Below are 26,210 nucleotides of genomic sequence, written 5' to 3'. Positions count from 1 at the left end.
TGAACACTTCAGGGCACAGGAACCATCATTTCCTTGAGAACATTCCCATCTTTCATCACTCCATTTCCTCCCTTGATAGAGATGGCAGACTTAAGGAGACTGACCAGATCCTTGCCATCAATGGCCAGGCCCTAGATCAGACGATCACACACCAGCAGGCCATTAGCATCCTGCAGAAGGCCAAAGATACTGTGCAGCTTGTTATTGCCAGGGGATCTTTGCCGCCGGTCTCCAGCCCACGGATTTCCCGCTCTCCGTCTGAAGCCAGCACCATTTCAGCCCACTCGAATCCAGTGAGTAGCCGAGGATAAGGATCGGAAAGCGCCACCCCTGGGCTTTTCAGCTGTGCCCATGTCTAATGACTGCTGCTTCCTCGGACCTCCTGCTGGTTTGCTTGCTTTAAGGTTTTAGGGAATTTTTTAATACTTATCCTTTTATGTATTCCTAATTGGTGTCTATTTCTGATTACTGTGAGAAGGATCATATTTATAGTGATATGTATATATATTACATATATATTGATATGTAATATACTAAATGAAAAGCCTGATTTGGTTAGCCTTCACGGTTCTGTATGAACTCAGTATTTAATACAGACCAAACACTCACCACAAAGCTTTCCTTTTAGATGCACTGGCAGCATGTGGAGACCATAGAACTGGTAAACGATGGCTCCGGCCTGGGGTTTGGCATCATAGGAGGAAAGGCAACTGGTGTCATAGTCAAGACAATCTTACCTGGAGGAGTAGCTGACCAGGTAAGCTATTACAGGTCTGTTCTGTTGTTGTTAACCCAGAATTAGGGCTTCATCATAGAGATTTTCTGTTTAATAAAAGGAAAATTTGATCAATTAAGAATCTTTGATTTTATTGGACTGGCCTTCAAGTACTCTCTTACACTTGGAAAAGAATACTTTGAATGTAGACATGGATTTTGCTTAAAATACAATTGTAGACAATGCACTGCATACCCAGAAGAACCACAGACGGAACCAGGCTGATGGCTCCAGTCCCTGGAGAAACATCTACCCTTGATTTGGTAGTTACATATTTGTGAACCTGGCAGCTGTTCAAAAAGCACATTATGTAAAAGTCCATTATCCCTGAGGTAACACCCACCGTGTTGCTCTTTTAGTGCTGGGCCTCTGGTGCCATATTTGTACATGACACATAGCCCGTTTTCCATTTAGTTTGTTGACACCTTGTTGCTTATAAGATGTGCCATTTTTTGTATGTAGGAAGTTGATGTGGTTTTTAATCTGTGTTTAATATTTTTTAACCCTTTAGGGTTATTAGGCTATTGTTTTCACTAATAGATTTGAACTTAAACTTGGAAGTCGAGTTCATCATATATTCTCATGTTTATAAATGAAAACTTAGTTAAACAACAACTCTGTAGTGGTATTAACAGTAAAATAACATTTAAGTATTAGATGGCATCTAGCAATAGCAAATGAACTTCGCATGCTTGAGAGAAAAGGATGAACCATATATATTTCACTAGGAACTAGAAAATACAAGTACATAAAGCTTTAAATCCACTAAAGTTAAATGAAATATCAAACTTAATTCTTAATTGTACTGGCCACTGCCAGGTATTCCTCAGTCACCTGACACTAGTAACTGCTGTGATGAACAGTGTAGAGCAGTCTGTCATTTCAGGTTTATTTTTTTTCTTTCTTTTTCTTCTTCTTTCTTAAAATATAGTTCATATCACTCTTCTATCTTCATTTTCCTTTCACTAGAATGTTATCTGGAAATTCATTCTTTGCAGTATTTATAATTGAAATGGCAAGATAGAAACTGTAGGGACATTCCTGTATTTTATTGTGATCTATAGTACATTCTAATTAATATGAGCTGTATTTGCACAATGATGTCATACTTAATCTATGCTTAAAGGCATTTTTTCTTGTTCCTCAAAACCAAAAATCACACAAAACCGTCCTTTATTTTCATGTGAATTTTAGCTAGAAGTCAAACGGAAAAAAAAATAAACTAGCTATTGACTTAATTATCTATAAATTTCATTTGCTTTTACATCTTTGGATGTTAGAAGACAGTTTATTGTAAAATTTAATATTTAATTTTATATGATTGACATGTTCTATTATTGCCATTTGTATTATTGTCTTTAGATCATTAACACCTTTCAACTGCAGTTATAATAGAAGTGTCTAATTATTTGAATGCTTTTTTAAAATCAGCATGGGCGATTATGCAGTGGAGACCACATTCTGAAGATTGGTGACACTGACCTAGCAGGAATGAGCAGTGAGCAAGTAGCACAAGTCCTTAGGCAGTGTGGAAATAGAGTTAAGCTGATGATTGCCAGAGGTGCTGTAGAAGAAACTCCAGCACCGTCCTCTTTGGGAATCGCCCTCTCCTCTTCCACATCTACTTCAGAGACGCGAGTAAGTAGTTGAAAACGGTTGATGTAAAAGAGTAAATGTAAATTCTATTCACCAGATGTAATTGGTGTCTTTGAGGCTTACTGTGGAATAAGTTCACCCTTTCTAGTTCTTTTTGAACTCTGGTTGGCTGGTTCAACTCAGCTGTTTCTCACAAACTACCCCCACCCTCCACCAACTAACCTTGCCTACATTGATTGATTCAATTTGTCATCTCTTAGCTTCTCACTGAATTGCTGTGCTTGGCCTTAAACTAACTCTCCCAATTTGTTCTAACCTTCTGGCTCCTTATTCTCTGATTTTAACTGCTTCTACTGACCTTCATAAACTCAACTCCACTGCACTGCACTCACTTCAGTGACTCCAGCTGACTGACTCTTTCCCCACACTGCTCTTAAATAGCTTCACCTTCTTGTGGTATTCTATTGAGAGTTGGATGTATCCTATCTCTGACTCATTCTGTCAAATCATTCTCTGATTCGTCACTTTGTCTGCCCCTCAATTAGTCTTCACATTCAAACATAGCTGCTTCCATCCACCAACTAACCTCACCTTTGGGATTAAAGGTGCATACTAAGGACATGTCTGTATTTCATCAAGATCATACTGTAATACAGAAGGTCTTTGGATATGATCCCTTGCCTGAGCAGCCATGTTCCTGCATGAAAATTCCTCTACATAGAGGTCTAAGCAAACAGCATTCAGATGTTTATTTAAAAGTTAGATTTACTGATACCTGTATGTATTGAAAGAATTGAACAAAAAGCATGTGTAGAGATGCTAATGTTTTATTTATTGAGAATTCCTCACTTAAAGATTCTAGGAGTTCATTTCACACTTTCTGTAAGCAACTACTTTATAAGGATATTTTGAAGCACATATGAAATTCTAGTGTTGTATTGTTCAAATGCCTATAATATTTAAGTCTATCTATGTCTTACTTAGAAGCCTCATTGTAAACTGGGCCATCATTCTAATCATGACCTTTCAAAAACTTTTTTCTAAATAGTTTCTTATGTTGCAGTTGGGGATTGGGAGCCATGATGGCGGGAATGGATGATGCTTACAAACATCCCTGTGTCATTTCTTTAATCTGTGCAAGCTATGGATTATTAACAGATCTATGATGAGTGACTGTCATTGTAAATAATTGTTTAAAACAATAGCGATGCTTTGGTATGGCACATTGGCCATGATTCATTAGTGTACTGTCCCATATTTGTCCTAAATTTGACATGAAAAGAAGATGGAAAATTTCAAAATTCTTGAAAGTTAAAAGTTATATCAGGAAAAATAACAGAAAAAAAGTTATATCAGTTGGTTTAAGGTCAGAAGACTACAATGGATAAAATAAAATAAACACACCCAAAAGTGTCTTAAATATTTTAGAAGCAAATTCTACCCATTTGCAGATAAATTTTCCAACATATTCAAATCCTGTATCCATTTTCACACATGTAAAATATCTATATTTTCTTTTATTAAAAATGTTCTAATCAGTTGGTGCAAATTCTTTTGTTAATAAGCTAACCTCCTCCATAAACCCTGTAAAGCTTTATTAGCCCACTTGAAATTTTCATGATTCTGTTGTTTTTAGGACTGGATTTGGTTGCTATTTTTACAGAGAGAAGAAAGCGAGCTTGTTTATGGAAGTGTTTAAATGCCATTCTTTTGTGGAAAACAAAACATTTTATTCAGCAATATATAAATGAATGCAGGACCAGAAACTACTTGATGTAATGAAAGCTTAGGACAGTGTCTATTCTCTGTGTATCATCATTTCTGAAGCTTGTGCCCCGTTTAAAACCATTCGATAGTCAAATTGCCACCCTCTAAAATAGCACTCGGATAACTTATTAAAAATAGAAAACACATTTGTTTCAATTGAAGCAGATTTTATCCTGTCATTTTCTTGTAATTATCTAAACTTTAAACTTTTGCGAAGTTTGCACAGATAATTATGTGCAATAAAAAATAAATCCAACTTTACTTGTAAAATTATACTTCATTTAGGTGGACTGTCAGTGAGATAACTGTTTATATAGATCAGGAAATGTCAATGGCCAGCCCCAAGCTGCAAGGCTATTAAAGCTCATTGCCTTGAGTTTTTTGTGGGGTTGACTGGAAGGTCTACTGACATCACACCAATGTATAGGACCAGTGGCTTATAACATCATGTGTCAGCTCAGTAATGCTTAATTGAGGGAGTCTTCTTTACCTGTGGTCCAACATGCAATTAATTGTAACTATATTAGTATATATTAAAGAAGGCTTCGATCCAAGAAATCTCTTTTCAGATACTGTTCCAGAACAGGAGGATGCCAGTGTTGAAAGGCACCCTTTCTTCATGAATATCTTCAATTTGGAAAACAATGTAAAAAACATCCTTTGACGCTGTTTACATTTTTAAAAAATAAGTCACCAGCCTCCTTCTAACATGGCTGCAGGGGAGACTCACTCATATTCATGGTGTTAGAATAAAGTAAAAATTGTAGGTAACAGTGGGGACTCTCTTGTGGAGGCTGAGTCCCTGTGTTGTGCAGTCTTACATTCTGCACATCATTTTCCCTGCAACCACACTGTTGGAATTTGAGCTCTGCCTCTCCAGATGTTTGTCCTTGGAAACATTTATATGCCTCCTGTCTCTGGGGAAAGATTGATACAATTGGACATCTTACTGGCCTACAAATGATGTAGGGAATTCTAGATTGTTATAAGGAGTAAGAAATGAAGATATGCCACGTATATTCCAGTGACACTGTTCAATAAATGGCAGCTGGTGGTACTCTTCTTGGTAGGTGGCTGTCTAGAAAGTGATGTTTAGAAAGATTTAAGTAGTAACACTAAATCAAAGTTTTCATATCAATTTGAAACATGACTTATTTGAACTTTAAACATCCCAGCTACTTTAGAAATAAAGAGATATATCTGAAAATACTTTATTAACAAGAAGCTATTTAATCTTTAACATTTTGTCTATATAGTGAGTTTTTCTGATGAGGGAAGGTTCAGCTTTCTTTTCTACATTCTTTTCTGAATGAAGATGCAATGTTCAGTCTGTATTGTCAGGTTGCACAGCACTGTTAGAGATGCCTTAATGGAATTGAGTCTTTGACTTTTAAATTCGACCTTAGTCTTTCTTACATGTTGATTTATCTAAAGATTTATTTATTGATACTTCTTTAGGTTGATGCTTCTACTCAGAAAAATGATGAAAGTGAGACGTTTGATGTGGAACTCACTAAAAATGTCCAAGGACTAGGAATTACCATTGCTGGTTATATTGGAGATAAAAAATTAGGTAATATTAAATCCTAAATATTTTCTAAGTGTTGCAATTGTCACTAATATCTGTCTTATGAGATATTCAATCATTATATACTTTCTGTTGTTGAACAAAGTTGTTGACAGCTTTCTTAGAAGTAATTTGCTGTAGGTGATTCTGATATGACAGGATGAATAATTGCCTTATTCTTTGTACTAAATGTCTGTGTGGCTTGTCACTAAATACTTAGTCATAATTAGGATTTTTATGTAGAAGGCAGAAGATGGCTTTTCTTTGTGTGTGCTTTATAAATAGTGAAAAAATTCCTTATTTCTAATCTTAGAGCCTTCGGGAATCTTTGTAAAGAGCATTACAAAAAGCAGTGCTGTGGAGCACGATGGAAGAATCCAAATTGGGGACCAAATTATAGCAGTAAGTTACACACTTAATAATAGTTTTTGCAGTTTTCATGATTAAGAATTATGTTCTCTGGGATTGGAAAGATGGCTTGGTGGTTAAGAACCTGAATATTCTTCCAGAGGTCCTGAGTTTGGTTCCTAGAACCTGTGTTGAACAACCTAGAGCCACATCCACACATATACTTGTAGATAAAAATAACATCTTGTAATGAAGAAATAATTTGTTATCTATCTATATATGTCTTTCTGTCTATCTATCTACCTGTGTGTGTATGGTATGCATGCATTTGTATGTGTGGGTAGAGTGCATGTGTGCCAGAGGCCAGGGGTCAATGTTTGGTGCATTGCTCTATAGTTTTCTGTGTTTATTTATTGGGACAGTGATTCTCACAGAGCTCGGAGCTCATTGGTTGGCTAGAGTAGCGGGCAAGTGAGTTCCATGGCATGGCTCTGGCTCTGGCTCCTCCTTGTTGAGGTTAAAGACTACACAGCCATGCCTGGGTTTTATGTGGGTACTAGGGATCTGAACTCAGCTCCTCATGCTTGCAATTCAGTTTACCTACTGAGCTGTGAACCCAGCGTTCTGATTTTAGTTAGTAAAGAACTAAATTGACATTTTTTTGTTTGTATTTGTGGTGTGTGTGTGTGTGTGTGTGTGTGTGTGTGTGTGTCTGTGTGTGTCTGTGTCTGCTGGTGTTTGCACATATGGAGGCCAGAGGTTGACACTGTGTATTTTCTTCTTTCCTCTAGCCTTATTTTTGAGACAGGGTCACCAATTTTCTAGACTGACTGAGCCCAGAGATTTTTTTCCCATTAATTTATTTATTCACTTTACATCCCGATTACATTCCCCCTCCCAGTCTCATTCATACACCCCCCCCCCCCAATTACTCAAGCCCTCCTTGGGTACCACACTTCCTTGTGGCCCAGGGACCTTCACATCTCTGTCTCCTAGCACTAGGATCATAGACATGTACCACCACACCCAATCTTTTCACAGGGGTACTGTGATCCCAACATAGGTCTTTACACTTGCACAGCAAGCACTCTACCTGATGAGCCATCTCCCCAACTCCAGATCTAATCATTTAATGTAGTTTTAGTGGCTTGAGATTGTCTTTATAATTCACTAATTTATTATTTTCAAATTAAATGGAACAGTGGATAGAAGCATTACTTTCCTTAAGTCAAAATAGAGATGTTTCATTATAATTTCTGATGTATTTCAATTATGGTCATAATGAATTTGTTACACTAAAATTATAGTATATCTTCCTGTGTATATTCTGAAGGAGGACTTGGTGTTTACTGTAGCTGGATTTTCAGGTACAGGTATTTTTTTTAAACCTTGCAGAATGACACTGTCATGTCGATCAGCTCCTTTCAGTTCTACAAGGATATAGGAGTGAAATAAATCCAGAAGCCTTTGATCTGGTCGTCATGGTATTGTAGTGAAGTCAGTGCTTTAAGTATATGGCCAGTTCAGGTAGTTAAGAGAAAACTCACCTGCTCTTCAGTGGATAATAGCTTCTTCAAACTGCTCTGTGATGTAGAAACAAATTTAGGTTAACTACACGGGTGATATGATTTCATAGGGATTTCCAGTTCACATAGGCAAACTAAAGACTGTTAGATGCCCTGCCAGTAGGAAACCTGTTTGTTTACCTTCTCTGTCTAAACTTCTGTAACTAAAATATCTTTCTCATTGCCAGTGTTTATTTTAATATCATTTTGAAGATATTGGTCACAAATGCTGACTGATTAAAGATTCCTTAGTCACAACACTGTTTTTCACATAGCACAAGCCAAAGAATAACCCAGATACTGTTGGTAGACAACAGGCTAAACAAACAGGTAGTATAAAGATGGAATGTCTTGATTTTTGACCTGCTAAACAAGGAAATTCTGTCGCATGCTACAACTTTAGTCAGACTTGAGGACTTAAATAAACAAGGTGTGGAGACAAATGTGTTATCCCAATGTCATGATCCAAACTTGTCAGAGAAATGCAGGTGGGAGTGGTGGCTCTGGGGCTGTGGCATCAAATGGTGAGAATTGTCATTCAGCATGACACTGGTTCATGGACATGATGAAAAACCCTAAAGGTTGCTACAAACCAGTCGGAAACATTTACCATTAAGAATTTGATAATTAGAAGAAGCTAAATTGGTAAATTTTTGTTGTTGTTATTGTTGTTGTTGTTGCATATTTTCTATCACATTTTAGGGGAAAAATGATTAAGGAATATTACTTCTGCCTTTGGAAAGTCTATAGTATGCCAGAGTATTCCTGGCATTAGGACTGTGAATTCTTAACTGTATCTATTTATCCTTTGAAATCCAATTGAAAGATTAAGTTGAGCGTCCCACCTACTTGGATAATAGCTGCGAAGACTTTCTCAGTGCGTCTCTATCTTACCATGAATGGAAATGAGCCACTGCTCCCCTTTTATTCTGGGAGTGATGGAGAGAATGAAGAGACAGCGTGGATCCCTGTACAATTATCCTAGTTAAGGTTACGATTGCTACTGGGAAACCACCATGACTAAAAGCAAGTTGGGGAGTGTTTACCACTCTAAAGGTGGTAGGACCTGGGAGAAATGAGGCAGATTAAAGTCTCATGCAATAGTGAGATTTATTCAGAGCATCAGACAGTTTTTACTCTGAGAATTAAGACAGGCCACCTGAGTAAAGTTGTCATGAGTTCAAGCTGTATACAATCACAAAGACAAACCATATGTGGCAAAAACAGTTTTATCCAGAGGAATATACAGTGGTAGTTTAAACATTTAATTGAATAACAAGAACGAGCAATAATGAGTATCTGCAGTTAAACTTATTCCTCTTGGTGAGACTGGGAGGAGCATGAAAACGTATTCTAAGGACAATCCAATGTTCTTAACAAACTAAGGTCAGGAGACTTCTGTTTGGTTTTCTTGGAGTGTTCTCGTAAGTACTCAGAATTCTCACATGACTCCATTCTTGGACCACATTCTGACAGGAGAGGAAAGGGTTTATTTGGCTTACACTTCCACATCATAGTCTATCATTGAAAGAAGTCAGGGCAGAACCTCAAACATTAAGAACCTGGAGAGGGGAGCTGATGTTGGGGCTGTGGAAGAGTACTGCTTATTGGCTTCCTAATTCCTCATGACTTGCCCAGCATTCTTACAGAATCCAGGACCACCAGCTCAGGGATGGGCCTGCCCCCATCATTCATGAAGTTATAAAATGCTCTACTGAATTGCCTACAGCGCCATCTTCTGGAGGCATTTTCTTTTCTTTTTTATGTATTTATTTATTTATTTTTTTATTATTATTATTTTCTTTATTTACATTTCAAATGCTATCCCGAAAGTTTCCCATACCCCTCCCCCCACCTCTGTTCCCCTACCCACCCACTCCCACTACTTGGCCCAGGCCTTGCCTTGTGCTAGGTCATATGGAGTTTGGAAGACCAAGGAGCTGGAGGCATTTTCTTACTGAGGTTCCTTCAGCTTGGGACAAGTTGACATAAAACTGTCAAGCACAATCATCTTGAGTTTAAAGTATACATTTTCTTCCAACTACGTCAGATAGTGTTTCAGATCAGCATTATGACAAGTAATTTATATATTCTATAACTTATACCTTTAGATTGTACAATTCAGTGGCTATTCATATATTTCCCATGTTGGACATTCAGCATTGCATTCAGTTGTAGAAAACTTTCATTACTGTATTCCTTGCTCCCTGCTTTCTCTATCTTCTTATGGAGTCTGGGGTCTACATTCTGTCTTTGTACATTTCCTGGGACATTTACTATTAAGTACAACCACATAGGATTTGGTCCTTTGTAATCGACTGCTTTATTTAGCATACTGTTTTTCAAGGTTTCTCTATGTAGTAGAGTCAGTTTCCATTTTCTTTCATTGCACACACTTACCTATTAGTCAGTGCAGCCATAAGAGGTATTTTCATTTGTTGTCTCTTAGAGTTAATGCTCCTGTGAACATTCAGATACATGGTATTATGAGGATGTGTTTGCACTTTAGTTTGGATATGTTGAGTGGAATTTCTATATCATAGCTATTGATTGCTCTGTATTTAATTGTTTAGCAAATTTTTAAAAAAGTTTTGAGATTATAATTTAATTCTGACATTTCTCTCTTCCCCTAAAGCTTCTTATATATACGCCCTTGTCTCCTTTAAATTCATGCATTTTAAAACTAATTATTATTGCAAGCACATAAGCACATATATACACATTCCTTGATAAAATCTGTTTAGTTTGTGCAGTGCTGCCTATGCACCTGTGTAGGTTTGCAGGGCTGGCTGTTTGGGACTGGGCTGCCAGTTGGTGTGTTCTTCCCTGTGGAAGGCGTACCCATTCACGGCTTTCCTCAGCTCACGGCTTTCCTCAGCTCCCTACAGTTCTTTGTGTAGCATTGAGGTTCATGAATTTCTCTCCATCTGTTTTGGCCTATCTATTGGTCGACCTTTAGCAAGCTTCTTGATTCAATTGCATTACCTTAGAACAGAATATGACGTCCCTTGAAGTACTCTTCAGAGAACCACATGGGACCCTCCAAGCAGCTGATGCTGGACTCACTGTATTAGTATATTTTAGTAGGAAAATGTTTACTGATGAAGTAGACTTATTTCAGATTTTTAAGTGTCACAGTAGCTTCCCTCCAGGTTGTCACTGTCTTTATTCTTATGAAAATGATCCTCAAAGATGACTTCCTCTTAGCCAATCAAGAAATGTCCTCACAAAGGGGAGGTATACTTTCCCTAAGTCTTCTCTTGCTTTTAATAAGATTGTCTTCACTGTCACCTATATTCTAATTACTTTCTAATTTAGAAATGCCTTCACCCCAGGGAAGCATTATGGGAGCCCTTGACCGTGTGTTCATTTTATGCAAAGCATCATCCTCCTGTGGCTTTCCCATTGGCCATGTGTTCATTCTGTGCCAAGTATCACCCTCTTGTGGCCTTCCTATAAATTGGTAATATTTCCTTCATTCCTAGTTGCAGTTTTACAATTATAGACTTTATTTGTTCTGGCTTTGTTTTGACAGCAGATATTGGAGCTATGATCTATTTTTAATTTGTATTTATTGAGGTGCCGAGAAGATTAAGAATTATTTACTATTTTGAGGAAGCATTTATTTTGTAATTTTTTAGATACTTTGGTCTTCTTTTACAGACGGTATTCTATGGACCTCTAGCGTTGTCTACGTACAGTACATGGATAGGAAATTGCCAATGGACCCCACCGCCCCCACCAAACCCTTCCATGTTGGCATTCTTTGTGACAGTCATTTGATAAAGGGGCTCTTTTTCTCTTAAAATGTTAGGTACTCTTGTCAACAGACAAAAATCATAATCCCTATTGGTTATTTAGTGACACACAGTTGAAAGCAGCATAGAATTGTGATCGATAATGAGAAATGTCAGATGCTATCTTTAATATTCTGTGACAGAAATAGATTCTCAGTTTCTTGTCAGTAAATAGAGGTTGCTGGAAGGTGGTTTGGCAAGCCACATGGGGTATGTCAGGTTTTTCTCAACTATGTAACTTCTATTTCGTCTCCATGATTTCTCCGGCTGATTGTGGCACCTGCATTACATGTTAACAGAGTAGTGCATGTGGTTCTCTGATGAGCAGAGACTGTTCAACTTTGCACATACTGTGTTACTCTCTTCTGTGGTATCACTGAGTCGAAGCTGACACCATAGCTATCCTGTTGTCAAGCCTGGTCATAGTTAAATACAGATGCTGGACGGGTGTTTTGCTCACCTAGACTTATATGTAGTCAGGCTGTAAGTTGTTTATTTCTATGAAACTATGGGATTTCAAATTAATTACCATTCATGCTCTATTAATAATAAAACTAGCTTCCATGTGCCCTAGTACAAAGCATCATGAATTGGAGTTCTTGGAAAACAGGTGCCTATTTCCGTGTTGTGATGGCATTATTAAGAATCTTAGTAGAAGTATAGTTTAAAATCTAGTCCGTTGAAGCAGATTTTCTTTGCTGGTACCCATCCTGTGGCATTGGGTAATAAATATATTTTAAAATTTAATTTGCCATGTTTTGAAAACAGAAGCAAATATATTTTTATATACATGCTTAAACAGAATTCTTTATACAAAGTTTTTCTTAATGAAACTTGTTTTTAAAAGAGATAGAAAATGATTTTAGAATAACCACTTGCTGTATAAAGTTTTGTGCATTTGAAGAATGGGAGGAGGGTATCAGTGTTCAGAGTTGGGCTGTTTTGTTTTGTGTTTTAAGTTGTTTAAGACACTGTCTCACTTTATAACCTATGCTATTGTGACACTAAATAGTCCAGAATATCCCTGAACTCATGGTGATCTTCCTCCCTGCCTTCAGGTGCCAGGATTTAAAGGATTGTACCACCATGCCTGCCTCCCATTGTGATTTTTTATTACTATGATAAGAGACATATGATAGTATGTATGTCTGTTTTAGCAAAACTTCTTTTGAAGCTTAAAGAATATGTAATGTGATCAGAGTTAAATAACTACCTAACAAAATACAAAACCAACAAAACAAAACAAGGCCTGGTGGTGTAGAGACATGCAGATCTCTGTACTTTTGAGGTTAGCCTGGTCTAGAGGCCAGAAAGAGCAGAGCTAGTAACCGCGACTAGGAAAGTGCTCAGCAGTGGAGATTACTCTTCCTGAACACTGGTGTTCAGTCTCAGCACCTATGTCACATCACATGGCTACAAATGACAGTAACTCCAAGCTTCAAGAGATCTGATACCCTCTTCTGGGCTCCACAGGCATCTCTCTCTCTCTCTCTCTCTCTCTCTCTCTCTCTCTCTCTCTCTCTCTCTCNTCTCTCTCTCTCTCTCTCTCTCTCTCTCTCTCTCTCTGGTCTGTATGAGACCCCCGGAGTTGTAGTTGTAGCTATTGTGAGATACCCCACATAGGTCCTGGGAACTGTGCTCAGAGCTTCAGGAAGAACAGCCCACTCTCCTAGTGCTAAGCTCTAGCTCCACAAACCACAGGCTCCTGTGGCACCTCGGACTGGACCTCACCACTGGGCCATCTTTTCTACATCTCAGCTCCACAGGCAAACACAGGCTTCTAACCTTCCTCTCTGCTCATGTTTACCGGCGTCTCTGGTGAGAGCAAGCTCATCTGTTTGACATCAAATCCTAATTTCCTCTTCCAGAGTCCATCCAGTATCCGACCACGCCTCCCCAGTCTTGGGATTTTTGCCTCAGTTCTGTTAATCAGATTATACCTGGCGATGTCCTAACTGGCCTTCATGTCTCAGGAATATGTTCTGTGAGGCTCCAGAGGATCCTCGTTTATTTTTTAAATCATTTTGTTTTATTATTTAGTGTTTTTTTTGTTTTTTTTTTTTTTTTGTATGTCCCATGGCATAAGAGTGGAAGTCGGAGGCCAGTTGTGTGAGTTGGTTCTGGGGATAGAAGAACTCAGATCTTTAGTCTCAACAGCAGGTGCCTTTACTCTCTGGGCCATCTTACCAGCCCTAGAGTGTCCTTTTAAAACACAGGAGAGACAGCTCATATCACTTCTTCCTAATCTAGCTCTGGCTCTACCACCTTAAAAGCTGAAGCCTAGCTCTTATTCTACCACCGGAAGAGCCCTTCTGTACCCTTTGGCCTTTTGAAGCCTCCCCTCCCCTCCCCCTAACACCTCCTCCTCCACCACCCCAAATAAATAGAAAGAAACTTTCCTCTCTCTGACAAGCTGTCCCCCTTGTCGTCCAGCCAGCACATCAAGGGCCATACCAGGGCCATACTCTCAAGGGACTTTGCACTGTTCTCACCTCCTGACTACCTCCAGAAGGTGGGATGCTCTTCTCTCAGGGACACCCACTGGGCCCCTCACCATTCACAGGTATTCCCGACATTGCTGTTTTTCCTGGTCCTTTTGTTTAAAACCCAAGCTCAGCTTCTGGCACTCATACCAGGGGGCTCACAATTGCCTGGAACTCCAGCTCCAAGGGATCAGACACCATCTTCAGTCACCGGCACACACACACACACACACACACACACACACACACACACACACACACACACACGATTAAAAGTATAGTCTTTTAAATTCCAATTTTTTTTATGTATCTATGTTTAAGTATTATTGTACTCTGTTTGGAATCTTATGTGCCATTAGTCCACCTCCACTGTGTGTGTGTGTGTGTGTGTGTGTGTGTGTGTGTCTGTGTGTGTCTGTGTCTATGAATCTGTGTGTATGTGTGTGCAATTGTGTGTAGAATGCCCATAAATGTGGAGAAGTTGATATCCACAATTAGGATCTTCAGGCAGATCTTCAGTCTCTCTTGTTGAACCTGGAACTTGCTGATTGATCCTTTCTGTGTCTTTCATGTGCCATGTTAAGCAGGGGTCAGAGGTCAACTTGCTGGACTCCATTCTCTTCTTTTGCTAAATGGGTCTCGATGATCTAACCTAGGATGTCGGAGATGACAGAAACCATCTTTATCTGCTGACCCATCACTTCAGTCCTGTCCTAGCTTTTGTGGGTGGGTTCTAGGGGATTGAGTTTATGTTCTCATACTTGCTCAGAGAACATTTTACCAAGTAAGTCATCTCCTGAGCCAGGGACCACCTCTTTTAAATGAGAGAACATGGTTTTATTTCTATTAACACTTCTTCTTTGACCAGATGAACACATGAAAATTAGTCCTTTGATTCCAGACCAGGTTTAGAATTTCCTTCAGTTACTGGTATAGGAACTTTTTCCCCTTGCTTATGATTCTGTTGCAGTCTTTTCTCTGTTATTCTAATTTACTAATCTTTGCAAAAGGAAATCAGAAGATCTGTCATGGGGAAGAATAGAGTCAGATACCCGTATTCACACTGCCATGTAACTCAGAAGGATTGTACAAGAGTCAAGTAGCCAGAGTGTGAGACTGTCTTTCCCAGGCCAGGTCTCTACATCTTTTCCTGACTATTCCCACCAGGAAAAATAATTAAGTATTCATTTCCTCTCTATTTCTTCTGTATATTCAAATATCATATACTGTTCCATTTGTTATATGTAGATGTGTCTTTTTATTTATACACATATGTACAGATAATTAAAACAAGTTATTTTCAAATGTTTCATTTGAAGTTTGAGTATTTCCTTTTCATAACAATTTTAGTTAGACTACACTGTGGAGGAGGATACTAGTCTGGGTCTCACAGCATTTTATTCACCTGCTGAATATGAATTTCAAAATTTTCACTTCTCTTGTTTGCAGGTAATGTAAAGTACCATAACTACACAACAGTGTCTTGGGGGAGTGTTTTTCTCACTGCCTTCTGTCCTTGATCCCCTGAGGTCCTCATTTCCAAATTTGACTGTGTATCAGGACCACCTAGGGAGATAGAGAAATGATCTTGACAGTCACACCCTGAGCCCATACCACAGGATCTGTAGAAAGCATTGCAACCCTTGGGATAGTACTGAGCAAACTACCATTACTCCTCGACACAGGCTGTTGTGGCCATTTCCCAGTGAGAGAAATATTCATTCCCTGACCATTACTCAGTACTAAGTGATAAATACACATTTTGTATTAGCAATGCAAAAGTGCTTTTGAATTTTAATATGGCTTGTTATCACAGGTCGATGGCACCAACCTTCAGGGTTTTACCAACCAACAAGCAGTAGAGGTGTTGCGTCACACAGGACAGACAGTGCGTCTGACACTGATGAGGAAGGGAACAAGCCAGGAAGCAGAGCTTACGTCAAGAGAAGACACTGCAAAAGATGTGGACCTCCCAGCTGGTAGAGACCTTTGTATTATCTTAACATTGTCTTCTAACTCTAAAGTGATTTTTGTAGAAAAATTGTAAAAAAATATTTTGGTATTAGTTGGAACCATGTGTTTATGCATTTGCTTTAGATTGGGCTCCTACGTAAAACAGACATACTGTTTTGTTTCTCAGTTGGAGATAGACTCTTCTTTCTTTCTGTTCTGACTTTAATTTGGGTGTCATCAAGACTTTCTCTTCAGGGCGGGATACAATTGTGTTTGATGCTTTTGGGATCTGTGGGGAGGCATATGTGGGCTGTGTGTGTGCCTGTATTTGTACATACACAAGCATGCACAGTGATGTGTGCAAGTCAGAGAATAGTTTCACGTGCACTTCAGGTGCCAGCCTGCCTTCTGCCTTAATTGAAATGGATTTCTTTGTTGTTTACCACTGTGTATGGCTGATCTAGGTGGCCACAAGCCTCTGGTGATTCTCCATGAGTATCCCCGCAAATGACTGAAACAATCTGCAGTGTACAGCTGTTATCTGGAAAGTGCTTTATTTCTAACACTGTGGAGCTTTGTGCTTTCCACTATGTAATGCATTCCTCGCAGATGGGCAGACCAGCTTCCAGAAGGTCCTACCCTACTTCCAGGAAGACATTAAGTACATACGGTTACTATGGGCGTGGTCTCTTCAAAATTACCTCTAATTGGTGGTGCAGACAAGTAAAATGGGTTTAGAAAAATTCAAAAGGTTTTATTATCTATTTTATTAATTTAACTTAAAATACTTTTATCTTTAAGAAAATTGTGAAAAGGATGAAGAGTCTTTATCACTGAAGAGAAATACCAGCATATTGCCTATTGAAGAAGAAGGTAACACTTAGGACCAGGCTCAGGTGTTCATTATATTTTAGACAGAATGCTTGCAAAGAGATTAGGTCTTTATGGCATTCTAAGTTACTAAAACCATTATAAATATGCTACTAACTTCTTGGGGAAAGGGAAGTTGATAAATTTGTATTTATCAATAGAACCAAGTGCTTTTTAAGCTTAAAATAATTCACTTGTTGTTAATTTTCATGCAGAATCAGTTTGTTCTCTGACGTATGCACACACATGCAGACACACACACACACACACACACACACACACACACACAAGACTTACTCTTGAGGTATCATTTGGTGACATGTGTAGTTTTAACTTACTGTTTATGTATACTTGACAGTTGAATACCCAACTGTGAAACAATAGTAAAATATAAAGTATCTAAAAACAAACACAGAAAGATTTTTTAGGAATGGAAATACGCGAGGTTTTGTGTGTTTGCTTGGGGATTTTGGCTCCGTCAATTGTTTTTGGCTGTGATGATTGTTTTCTGAGGCAAGGTCTTGCTGTGTGGCCCAGGCTGGCTCCTGAGTTCTGGATTTCAGGGTACACTACCACTTCTTCCTGAAACTGGGCTTGGTAACAGTTTTACAGAGAATTGTTGAGGCCATCTAAGAATTCTCACTGTACATTTGCTAGGATGCAGTGTTTTATCATATTTCACACCAAATCTGCCCTCTTTTTATGCCTTGTCTCCTGCTTCTTTCCCTGGTCCTGTTGCTGGGTATTTGGTGACTTAAAGCCATTGAACAAGTGGAAAACCGTTCCTGTCTTGTAGAATGATTCTGCTGTTCAGCAGCCTCTTTACTCTGTCTGTGGCCTCAATCTTATTTCTTCTGCTGTGGAAAGTTTTAGTTTACTTTTATTATTTAAAGAGATTTTTGTATATGTTATGATATCCTGGAAGGAAAATGTGTAGTGTTCATACATATTAATTACATTCTGCCATTTTTTACACTAATTAGTAAAGAAAATACTTGGGATAAAGTAAATATCAAGAGTTGGGGAGAGGATAAAAATACTTAGAACATGACTTTAAATAGGAAGTGAGGATGGGCATGAGGGGTTATGTCGGAGATGCAGAAACATCGATTTTGTTGCAGAAAAGGCAGCTAATGAGAAATTTGCATATGTGTGTGGAGGGATATCTGCACCTCCAGGCTTACAATCAGCAGTTCTTGTTTAAAATAAATAAGTAAATAAAGAAACCTTGAGGTGGCTCTAATGGACCTGGTGTGTCCGTCTTGGCAGGGTGGGATGCCACTGCCTTTCTAGAGGATGGTGATGCTGCAGGATCATCACTTGCCTCAGCACCAATGCTGGAGAAGATGGCTCTCTGGCTTTTTGTTTGTGTTTTCAAAGTTTTGAAATGTAGTCTGGAGGCAGGTGGGAGATAAGAGTGGCATGGCTTGGGCTGGGTGGATGAATATGAAGCTCAGATGGTGTCATCTGATTGCCTGCATCCCATTTATAATCCCCCATTATATTCCTGTTGATCTGTGTGAGCACACACACACACACACACACACACACACAATCGAAGGTGAACTGGGGGAAATGATCAATGCTCCCTGAACTAGGGTTAAAGATTCCTTATACACCAAGCTCACTGTTGGTTGTCACCCCTCACATAACTAAATTTTAATTTGGACAGAAAACACTTATTCACAGGGATACTTTCCAGTCCTGTTTGGCTTTTTTTTTTTCTCTAAGCTAGACATTGAACCTAGGACTTTGCATATGACCAAACCTTTAAAAATAGTTATCAACTTTGTCCAGTTTTTTGAGACAAGTTCAGAATCATTAACTAAATTATGATGAGCCTGAAATGAGAGACAGGTAACTGGTAAAAATCAGAATTCTCGAATATTCCTTGAAGTAATGTAAAGACTGTAAAGGATTAGAGGTTTTAAAGAGAAAGCATTTATGAGTAAGCACCAAATGGCCTTGTATGTTGTAGGGCTAGCTATATGTATTGTAGGGCTAGTTGTATATGTTGTGGGGCTGGTTGTACGTGTTGTAGGGCTGGTTGTACATTTTGTAGGGCTGGTTGTATCTGTTGTGGGGCTAGGGCTATAGCTCAGTGGCAGAGATGCTCCTCGGTCAGGGCCAGCTTTCAGCTCCACATTCTGTATTCACACATATGTATGTCGCTTGCTTGGTGCCTTTCTTACTGGCTTGATGGCTTTTTTTTTTTTTTTTCTGATTAGTGAGATTCTGACTACAGGTTTTTATTTTGATACACATTCTCATTTCTTCATTCTTTCATACTTTTATATATATTTTCCTGGTTATAGGGTTGTCTGTTATAATTTATTTGGTATGTGTGTGAAGTGATATCATAGCCTTCTTTTCTCCTAACCACAGTTTTACTGCAATCCTTATTCTTTTAAAGAACACTAGAAAATGTATGGAGACTTGAATGCAAAGTCTAGTTAAAGCTTAAAAGCTGTCCATTAAAAAAGGATACTGTTGCATATGCAAACATTAGTCTAAATTAGAAAATTAAAATTCAATAAAACATGAGGGAACATATGAAGAGTCTGATAAAAGTACAACCAGAAGGATTTGCCCCACCTTCCCGGTGGAGAAGCTGAGTTTTGTGTGCTGCCACTGACTTCAGTACTTTGACACTTGCAGGGTATCCACTGTTGTCAACTGAGCTGGAAGAAGCGGAAGATGTGCAGCAAGAGGCTGCCCTGCTGACCAAGTGGCAGAGCATTATGGGAATTAACTATGAAATAGTGGTAGGTTGACTTTCTCTTCCTGTTTCCCCACTTCACCTCTGTCTGTGCAGGAAATCTTTGGGGAAAAGAAAGATGGTCATTGAAGCGGCCTGGAGAGAGGTCAGAGGTCAGAGGTCTCAAAGCTGTTGTGCAGCTAAGGGACTGAAATACGTGGTTTGCAAGTTTGAGAACTCAGGTGTCATCATGCCTCAGTATTTCTGAGAGTGGTGGAAGTAATGTACAAAAAAAAAAGAGAAAGGTTTTCCTGATTCTACATATGTGATTTATAGAAAGAACCAGCATAGAATGACAACTTACTTCAAATAAGTTAAAGCTTACCATGAGCTATGACAGGGTTGTAAGCTTTTCCTCCTCCCTCCCTCTTTCCTCATCTACCTTCCTTCCTTCTTTCCTTGTTAAAAAATGTCTCTTAAGGCAAGGCGTCATGTAGCCTGGTCTGGTCTCAGTTTCTCTGCATTGACAAAGGACCATGAATTTCTAACCCCTCTGCTTTCCTTTCCCTAGTGTTGGACATACAAGTGTGCACCATGTTCTACTTGACATTGCCTTTATCATTCTTAGGCATCTAGCTTTTGTGATACATTGTTGGATATTTATTTGCGATTATAAATGGTAACAAAGTTGACACACACCATTAAAATGTCAGGAAATTCAAAAGCAAAAGTAAAACACTACATTCAGAATAATTTTTCATATTTATAATACCCTTATGCCTCTGGGTTAGAAGAGGTGAAAGAGAACAGGTGATATACATTACAGGTAGCTCTGATTTCACTGCCGAGTAGTATTGTCAATGTTGCACTTCATTTTCATAGCAGTACTTGTTTGTAAAAACTCAAGGTAATTAACAGGCAAAGAAGAAATGAGTGAGTACAGCCAGGAATATTTTAACTCTTAAGTTGGGGAGGAATACAGTAGGGCCAGGTGAAGAGCACTTCATTTAGCACTGACTTCATGGGTGGGATTAATGTGTCTGGTATGCACAGCATCATTTGCTATTTCAGAGGTAATTGGATGAGAGGTGGGTCCCCCACAAGCCATTTCATCTATATCAGAACCAATCCTGAACCTCGAAAGGCCCTTTGTGCACCTGTTGTCTGCATAATTCCAGTCTTCTCCTAAGAGCAGAAGCGTGCTGCATGATAGGACCACATCATTTGTGATCTGTGCTCTGGTAAATGGGAGTAGCTCCACCTTCTCCTTGCCTACTGTGTACTTGGCAGCATTAATATAATTATAGAGGGGGTGTGAGGCAGAGAGAACTGGTGACTTCAGTGGGAGCCTGACTGTTTCTTAGAGTAATTGAGCTCTCATTTGGGTTGTCAGGGTTGAGAAGAATGCTTCCCAGCATCACAGCTCAGAGTCTGGTGACTTCTCTCTCATACTGACCTTTCACCAGCCACCTTAAGATGTGAGAGGTCTTGTTTGGTAAAGTTATTATTTGTGGGAAATGACACATGGCTCCCCATGGTGTGCATAGCAGCAAGCCCCACGTATGCAGTCTCCAGGCTGTTAGCTGTGCTTGGGTCTATAGGAATTATTGCTGAGAATGCTCTCGGGTGCTTGAGGCTAGACATATCTATCCTTTTAGTCTTGGTCTGTGAAGCCATTCGATGTAAGTATTTTTCACTGGTAGCACTACAGTGATATGTAGCTTATAGTAAGATTGTTTTTTTTTTTTTTAAAGTTTTTTTGACTTGTTTTGGATGAACTTAACAATATTTACATGACTAGAGAAAAACAGAAGAACGTTAGAGTTGTGGCGATTTTTCTCATTCCAGGTGGCTCATGTGAGCAAGTTTAGTGAGAACAGTGGGCTAGGAATAAGTCTGGAGGCAACAGTGGGCCACCACTTCATCCGGTCCGTGCTACCAGAAGGCCCTGTGGGGCACAGCGGGAAGCTCTTCAGTGGAGATGAGCTGTTGGAAGTAAGACATTCTGATTTCCTTCTTTCTCCTGATGCAAGTTGGGAAAGGCTACTGGAGAATTAATAGTGATGAATATATCATAAAGTCAGTCCAAAGCAGAGATACCAAAGCTGTGTGTGCACACTTACTGACTTATAGATCCAGTCTCATATGTTCTCTCTTGGTGTTTTTTGTTCTGTTGTGTTTTATGCTGTTTTCACCTTCAAAGACTATGAAACTTCCATGACAATTTTTTAAGTATATATTTAGTTCTTAGAATAGTCAACACCTTCATATGCTTCCATAGAGAATAACGACAAACAGCAAACGCATCCTGTCTGTCCCCACTCACTCAATTCTTGCCACTCAGTAGCTATCTACTGGTATTTGTTTCTCTGCAATCTGTCAATGTTTTTTTTTGTTTTTTGTTTTTTTAAATGCAGAGATAAAAAATAGAAAAAAAAAGTTTCCAGTTTTAAAAACATTTTACCATACTATATATGCCATTTCTAGTCTTTCTTAGTAAATTCATTAAATGCTAATTCTTTGTAGCCTTTTCTCCTGTATCCATTAGGAATATTTTTATTCTCTCTTCCTACCACACATTTACAGATCAAACTTAGAGAGAAGCTGAGGGTTTTACCATGGCACTTGAGAAGCTCTAGTACAGCCAGACTCTGAGCTCGCATTCAGATCATGTTTGTAAGTACTTGCACAAGTCTTGGCAAGGCAGAACCACAGCCATTACCATAAAGAAATGTATGTTGTGGGAAAACAGTGCTCCCCCACAGACCTTTGTAATATAAAACTTATTTTGTGTGGACCTGTCTTTCTGCAGGTAAATGGTATAAATTTGCTTGGGGAAAACCATCAGGATGTGGTCAATATTTTAAAAGAATTGCCTATAGATGTGACAATGGTGTGCTGCCGTCGGACTGTGCCACCCACTGCCCTGTCAGAAATGGATAGCCTGGACATAAATGATCTTGAACTCACAGAAAAGGTATGAGAGTTGCAGAAGAAAGGCTAATTTGATGCTTGATACTGTTAGAATGTTAAGGTATTTTTATTTTCCTCAAGACTTTTTTTTAGAGTCTATGCTTATACAATATATCTAGAACCCAACCAGCTTGGGCTTGCTTATCCTGAACAAGGCACCTCTCCTTTCTAAACCTCAGTTGTTGTTTTGTCTTCTGTAAAATGTAGGTTAGGATGTTGCCCATGTCATGGAGACTCTCTGTAGGTGAAAACAGTTACAACAGATAACACTACATACTGTGAACTTGACAGTAGGCACTCCCAACAGCATGCCGTGCACTTGACAGGAGGTACCACTGCACCATGTCCTGGGAGTGCCTTCATTAACTAGTTCGACCCCAGTTGGCAGAAGTATGCATGTAGTACACAGATGGAAAAGCATATCTTTATTTACCCACCCAGCCGCATCTGGTTTGCAGTTAACACTTAATAAATAGCTAAAATATAGAAAGATGTGTTTTACTGTATGTTTGGGTTTTAAATCATTTGTACATTTTAGTGTGAGATCATAAGTTAACTCACAATTCACATCAAATAATTTTCTATGATTTTTTTTATATCCTTATTCTTATCCATTTGAATCGCAATATCCAAGAACAGAGCTAATCCCCTTTTTGGAAGTTGCTGCAACGTTGACCCTATTCAGATTTTATGAAGCAGGGATTTCTTTTACATTATGCTGAAGGACTCAATACAATGGAATAATTTTGTAACTTAAAGGGTAAAGTACGGAGTTTATCATTCACATTTTGATTGTAACAGGAAAGAACAAGAAACATGATTCCAAACTGTGTGCCAGTAGAAGGCTGAGCCGTGACCATGCCTGAACATGTTCTGTTCATTTGGTGTGAGTGGGATGGTCACAGGAGAGCAGAGGAGGAGGTTTGCACCCGTGGCTCTCGGCAGTGCAATAGAAGATCACAGGCAAAGGCAGCACACAATCTAGAGAAACACACCTGTCTTAAATTTGATATGCTCCTGCAGATAAATGGGGTTGGCTTAACCTGTTTCAGTTTCTTTTGTTTTTTTGTTTTTGGGTTTGTTGTCACTTGTTTTGTTTTGTTCTGAGAGAGAAGTTAACATTTGAAGCCCAGTTACCCCTACTTAATCTATATAATTTTATGTACTGTAGAGACCTTATTTGCATATAATACAAAACTCTACACACACCACCTTTTTCTTGAATTCATATTATATTTTATGCATTCTTTTTAGTTAATAACAGTACCACACTTCTTTTTATTCTTCATGTAGAGGTGTTTCAAACGTACACAAGATGTGAAAATCACACGTAAGCTGTGTAGTAGATGCATAACCACTAAATAAGCTTATAGAAAATTCTAGCTTATATTTTTAATGCCTTTTATGACTTGGGATTTTGAGCGCGTTTTGGTTGGTTCAGACAGAGGAACCCAGTTTTCTTGCGATATGTCATAGCTATTCCCTCTGATACAAGAGATGACTGGTCTGTTGTTCAGCCTCATATAGATCTAGGAGAGTTCATTGGGTCCTCAGAGACAGAGGATCCCCTGCTGGCGATGTCTGATGTGGATCAGAATGCTGAGGAGATTCAAACCCCACTGGCCATGTGGGAGGCAGGCGTCCAGTCCATAGAGCTGGAGAAAGGGAGCAGAGGCCTCGGCTTCAGCATTTTAGACTACCAGGTAAATATCTCCCCTTTTTCCTAATTGCCACAAGGACACCATATTCTAAAAGTAAATTGTTACTAGCAGATAAAAGACAATAAAATTTTACAGTTAGTAATAGCATCTTGTTCAAATTAATTGCTCAGGATAGTAATGTAGTCAGTGTTTGTTTTAGCATTATATTTATTGAACTGCTTTTGTTTTAGCTTGAAAAATTTCACAGAATATTAGGAGTATCATAATACTGTGGGTTCTCTGTCATTTGGGGAATATTTTTATTTCTCAATTTACAGCTTACACTTTAGCACCAGTCCATGAAGTATGAACTAGTTCTTCCTTCTGCATAATAAGGAAGGTGAATTTATACTTGGACATATCACAAATTCTAGCCATTCCAGTCATTTTATTAAATTTATGATTGGTTACAAATTGGCTCAGTGCAGTCTGTACCATTCCCTGGGCAAAGAGAAAATGCTAAGCACTGTCTGAGAGAACACAGGTGTTACTCTTAATAGTCTTGACCTCAAGATTTCTCTGAGCATTCTAGACCTTAGTTGTAGCACAAATACCACATGGCTTCCTGTTGTAGTTCTTCCTTTGCAAAGGACAAGACCTTCCTCAGAGAACATCTATCCACTATACTACTGATACTCATGCCCTTGACATCATCGTCAAGCGATAACTTAAACACTTGACATTTCCCCCAGATTAAAGTTATCTAGCGTTATCCAGGGGTCAACTTAATGACAGCAAAAGAAGCTTCCATTGCTTCTGGCGAACTCCTCTGGTCTTTCTAAAATGAAGTAGATGTTATCTTGTTCTAGGTACTCATTAGAACTTCATATGAAAACTGTAAGGCACTTGAAACAAAGTATATTTGTAAAATAGACTTCTGACCTCTGAATGAGCTGATTGCTTTTCACCCTCCTGCCCTGTTAGGATCCGATCGATCCAGCAAACACAGTAATAGTCATTCGTTCTCTGGTGCCTGGTGGCATAGCTGAAAAGGATGGACGGCTTTTTCCAGGAGATAGGCTCATGTTTGTCAATGACATTAACCTGGAAAACAGCACTCTTGAAGAGGCCGTGGAAGCCCTGAAGGGAGCGCCCTCAGGGATGGTGCGGATAGGAGTGGCCAAGCCTTTACCTGTAAGAACTTGGATTTTATTGATTTCTTATATATATGCAAGGGAAATGGCTGAAGAGAGCAGAATAGTTATTTTTTTTAGCTAGTTCAAGACAGTATTTGATGTTTCATAATCTGCACTGAAGCATATGATAAGTATTCCTGCCACTTTAAGTGGGACTTAATGAATAGGAAATATAAATTTGTGGGCACATAAAGCCCCATAGTAATCCTAGGAGGAAGAAAAGAGGAAGAGCATCCCTCTGTACAGAACCAACTGAGACTGGGGAGGGGTCATTTCAAGATCACATAGATAAGGGGCACAGCTTTTCTGGCTACCAGTACGTTATATTCTGGGACTTGATATTTTATTTAAAACCTCTGCTAAGAATGGATTCTGTTGACTATTGAGATTAAACTCTTGATTACTATTTAAACCAAAAGAGAAAAATAAAAATGCTTTTCCTTTAAAAGTTGTACATGGGTTACTGACAGCTGGTGATGTGGAAAGACAATTAGTATTTTCCTCTTTATTGGAAAGTAGAGTACACATGTGGAGCTCTTAGTGTCTTAGAATGGCAGCCTGAGTTTAGTAGAGGAATTCAAGCATATGGCAGCCCTGGACAGTTTAGTTTCGCTTGGTCCTATGAGCTATGTTGGATTTAAGGTCCCAAGTTGTCCGCCTGGATTGTAGGGGGCCCAGCTTTAAGTGTCTTCAGTTTCTTCAGCTTTTCTAATGATGCCTGGGGAGATGTGCTCTCCACTGCACTTCAGAGAGGTTGGATGAGTTCTCCATGTCCTCAGAACCATTCTTTGTCAAGTAAATTGCATTCTTTATAATAACGCTTGAGAGAGAGAGAGAGAGAGAGAGAGAGAGAGAGAGAGAGAGAGAGAGAGAGAGAGAGAAAGAGAGAGAGAACACAGCATTGATTTTCTTTANAGAGAGAGAGAACACAGCATTGATTTTCTTTAATACTTTATTCTACAGCTTTTAAAGTCTTAATACT

The 26,210-nt window shown here is 38.9% G+C and overlaps 1 protein-coding gene across 7 annotated transcripts in view; it reads left to right on the top strand.

The window, feature by feature from the left end:
- Positions 1–26,210, top strand: part of Mpdz (multiple PDZ domain crumbs cell polarity complex component) — a 150,200-nt gene that overhangs the window by 45,797 nt on the left and 78,193 nt on the right. For all 7 annotated transcript variants that reach the window (XM_021199922.1, XM_021199920.1, XM_021199919.1 and 4 more), the window contains 12 exons: positions 80–293; positions 629–757; positions 2,207–2,413; positions 5,597–5,711; positions 6,019–6,107; positions 15,715–15,877; positions 16,653–16,724; positions 19,380–19,486; positions 21,268–21,414; positions 22,232–22,396; positions 23,910–24,095; positions 25,017–25,226. In XM_021199922.1, the coding sequence (XP_021055581.1) occupies positions 80–293; positions 629–757; positions 2,207–2,413; positions 5,597–5,711; positions 6,019–6,107; positions 15,715–15,877; positions 16,653–16,724; positions 19,380–19,486; positions 21,268–21,414; positions 22,232–22,396; positions 23,910–24,095; positions 25,017–25,226 (1,804 nt within the window). The remainder of the gene's footprint in view (positions 1–79; positions 294–628; positions 758–2,206; positions 2,414–5,596; positions 5,712–6,018; positions 6,108–15,714; positions 15,878–16,652; positions 16,725–19,379; positions 19,487–21,267; positions 21,415–22,231; positions 22,397–23,909; positions 24,096–25,016; positions 25,227–26,210) is intronic.

Source organism: Mus pahari, chromosome 6 (genome assembly GCF_900095145.1).
Source record: "Mus pahari chromosome 6, PAHARI_EIJ_v1.1, whole genome shotgun sequence".
NCBI classification, from domain to species: Eukaryota; Metazoa; Chordata; class Mammalia; order Rodentia; family Muridae; genus Mus; species Mus pahari.
Note: the sequence above shows the minus strand (reverse complement) of the source record. Positions and strands in the feature narration are given on the sequence as shown.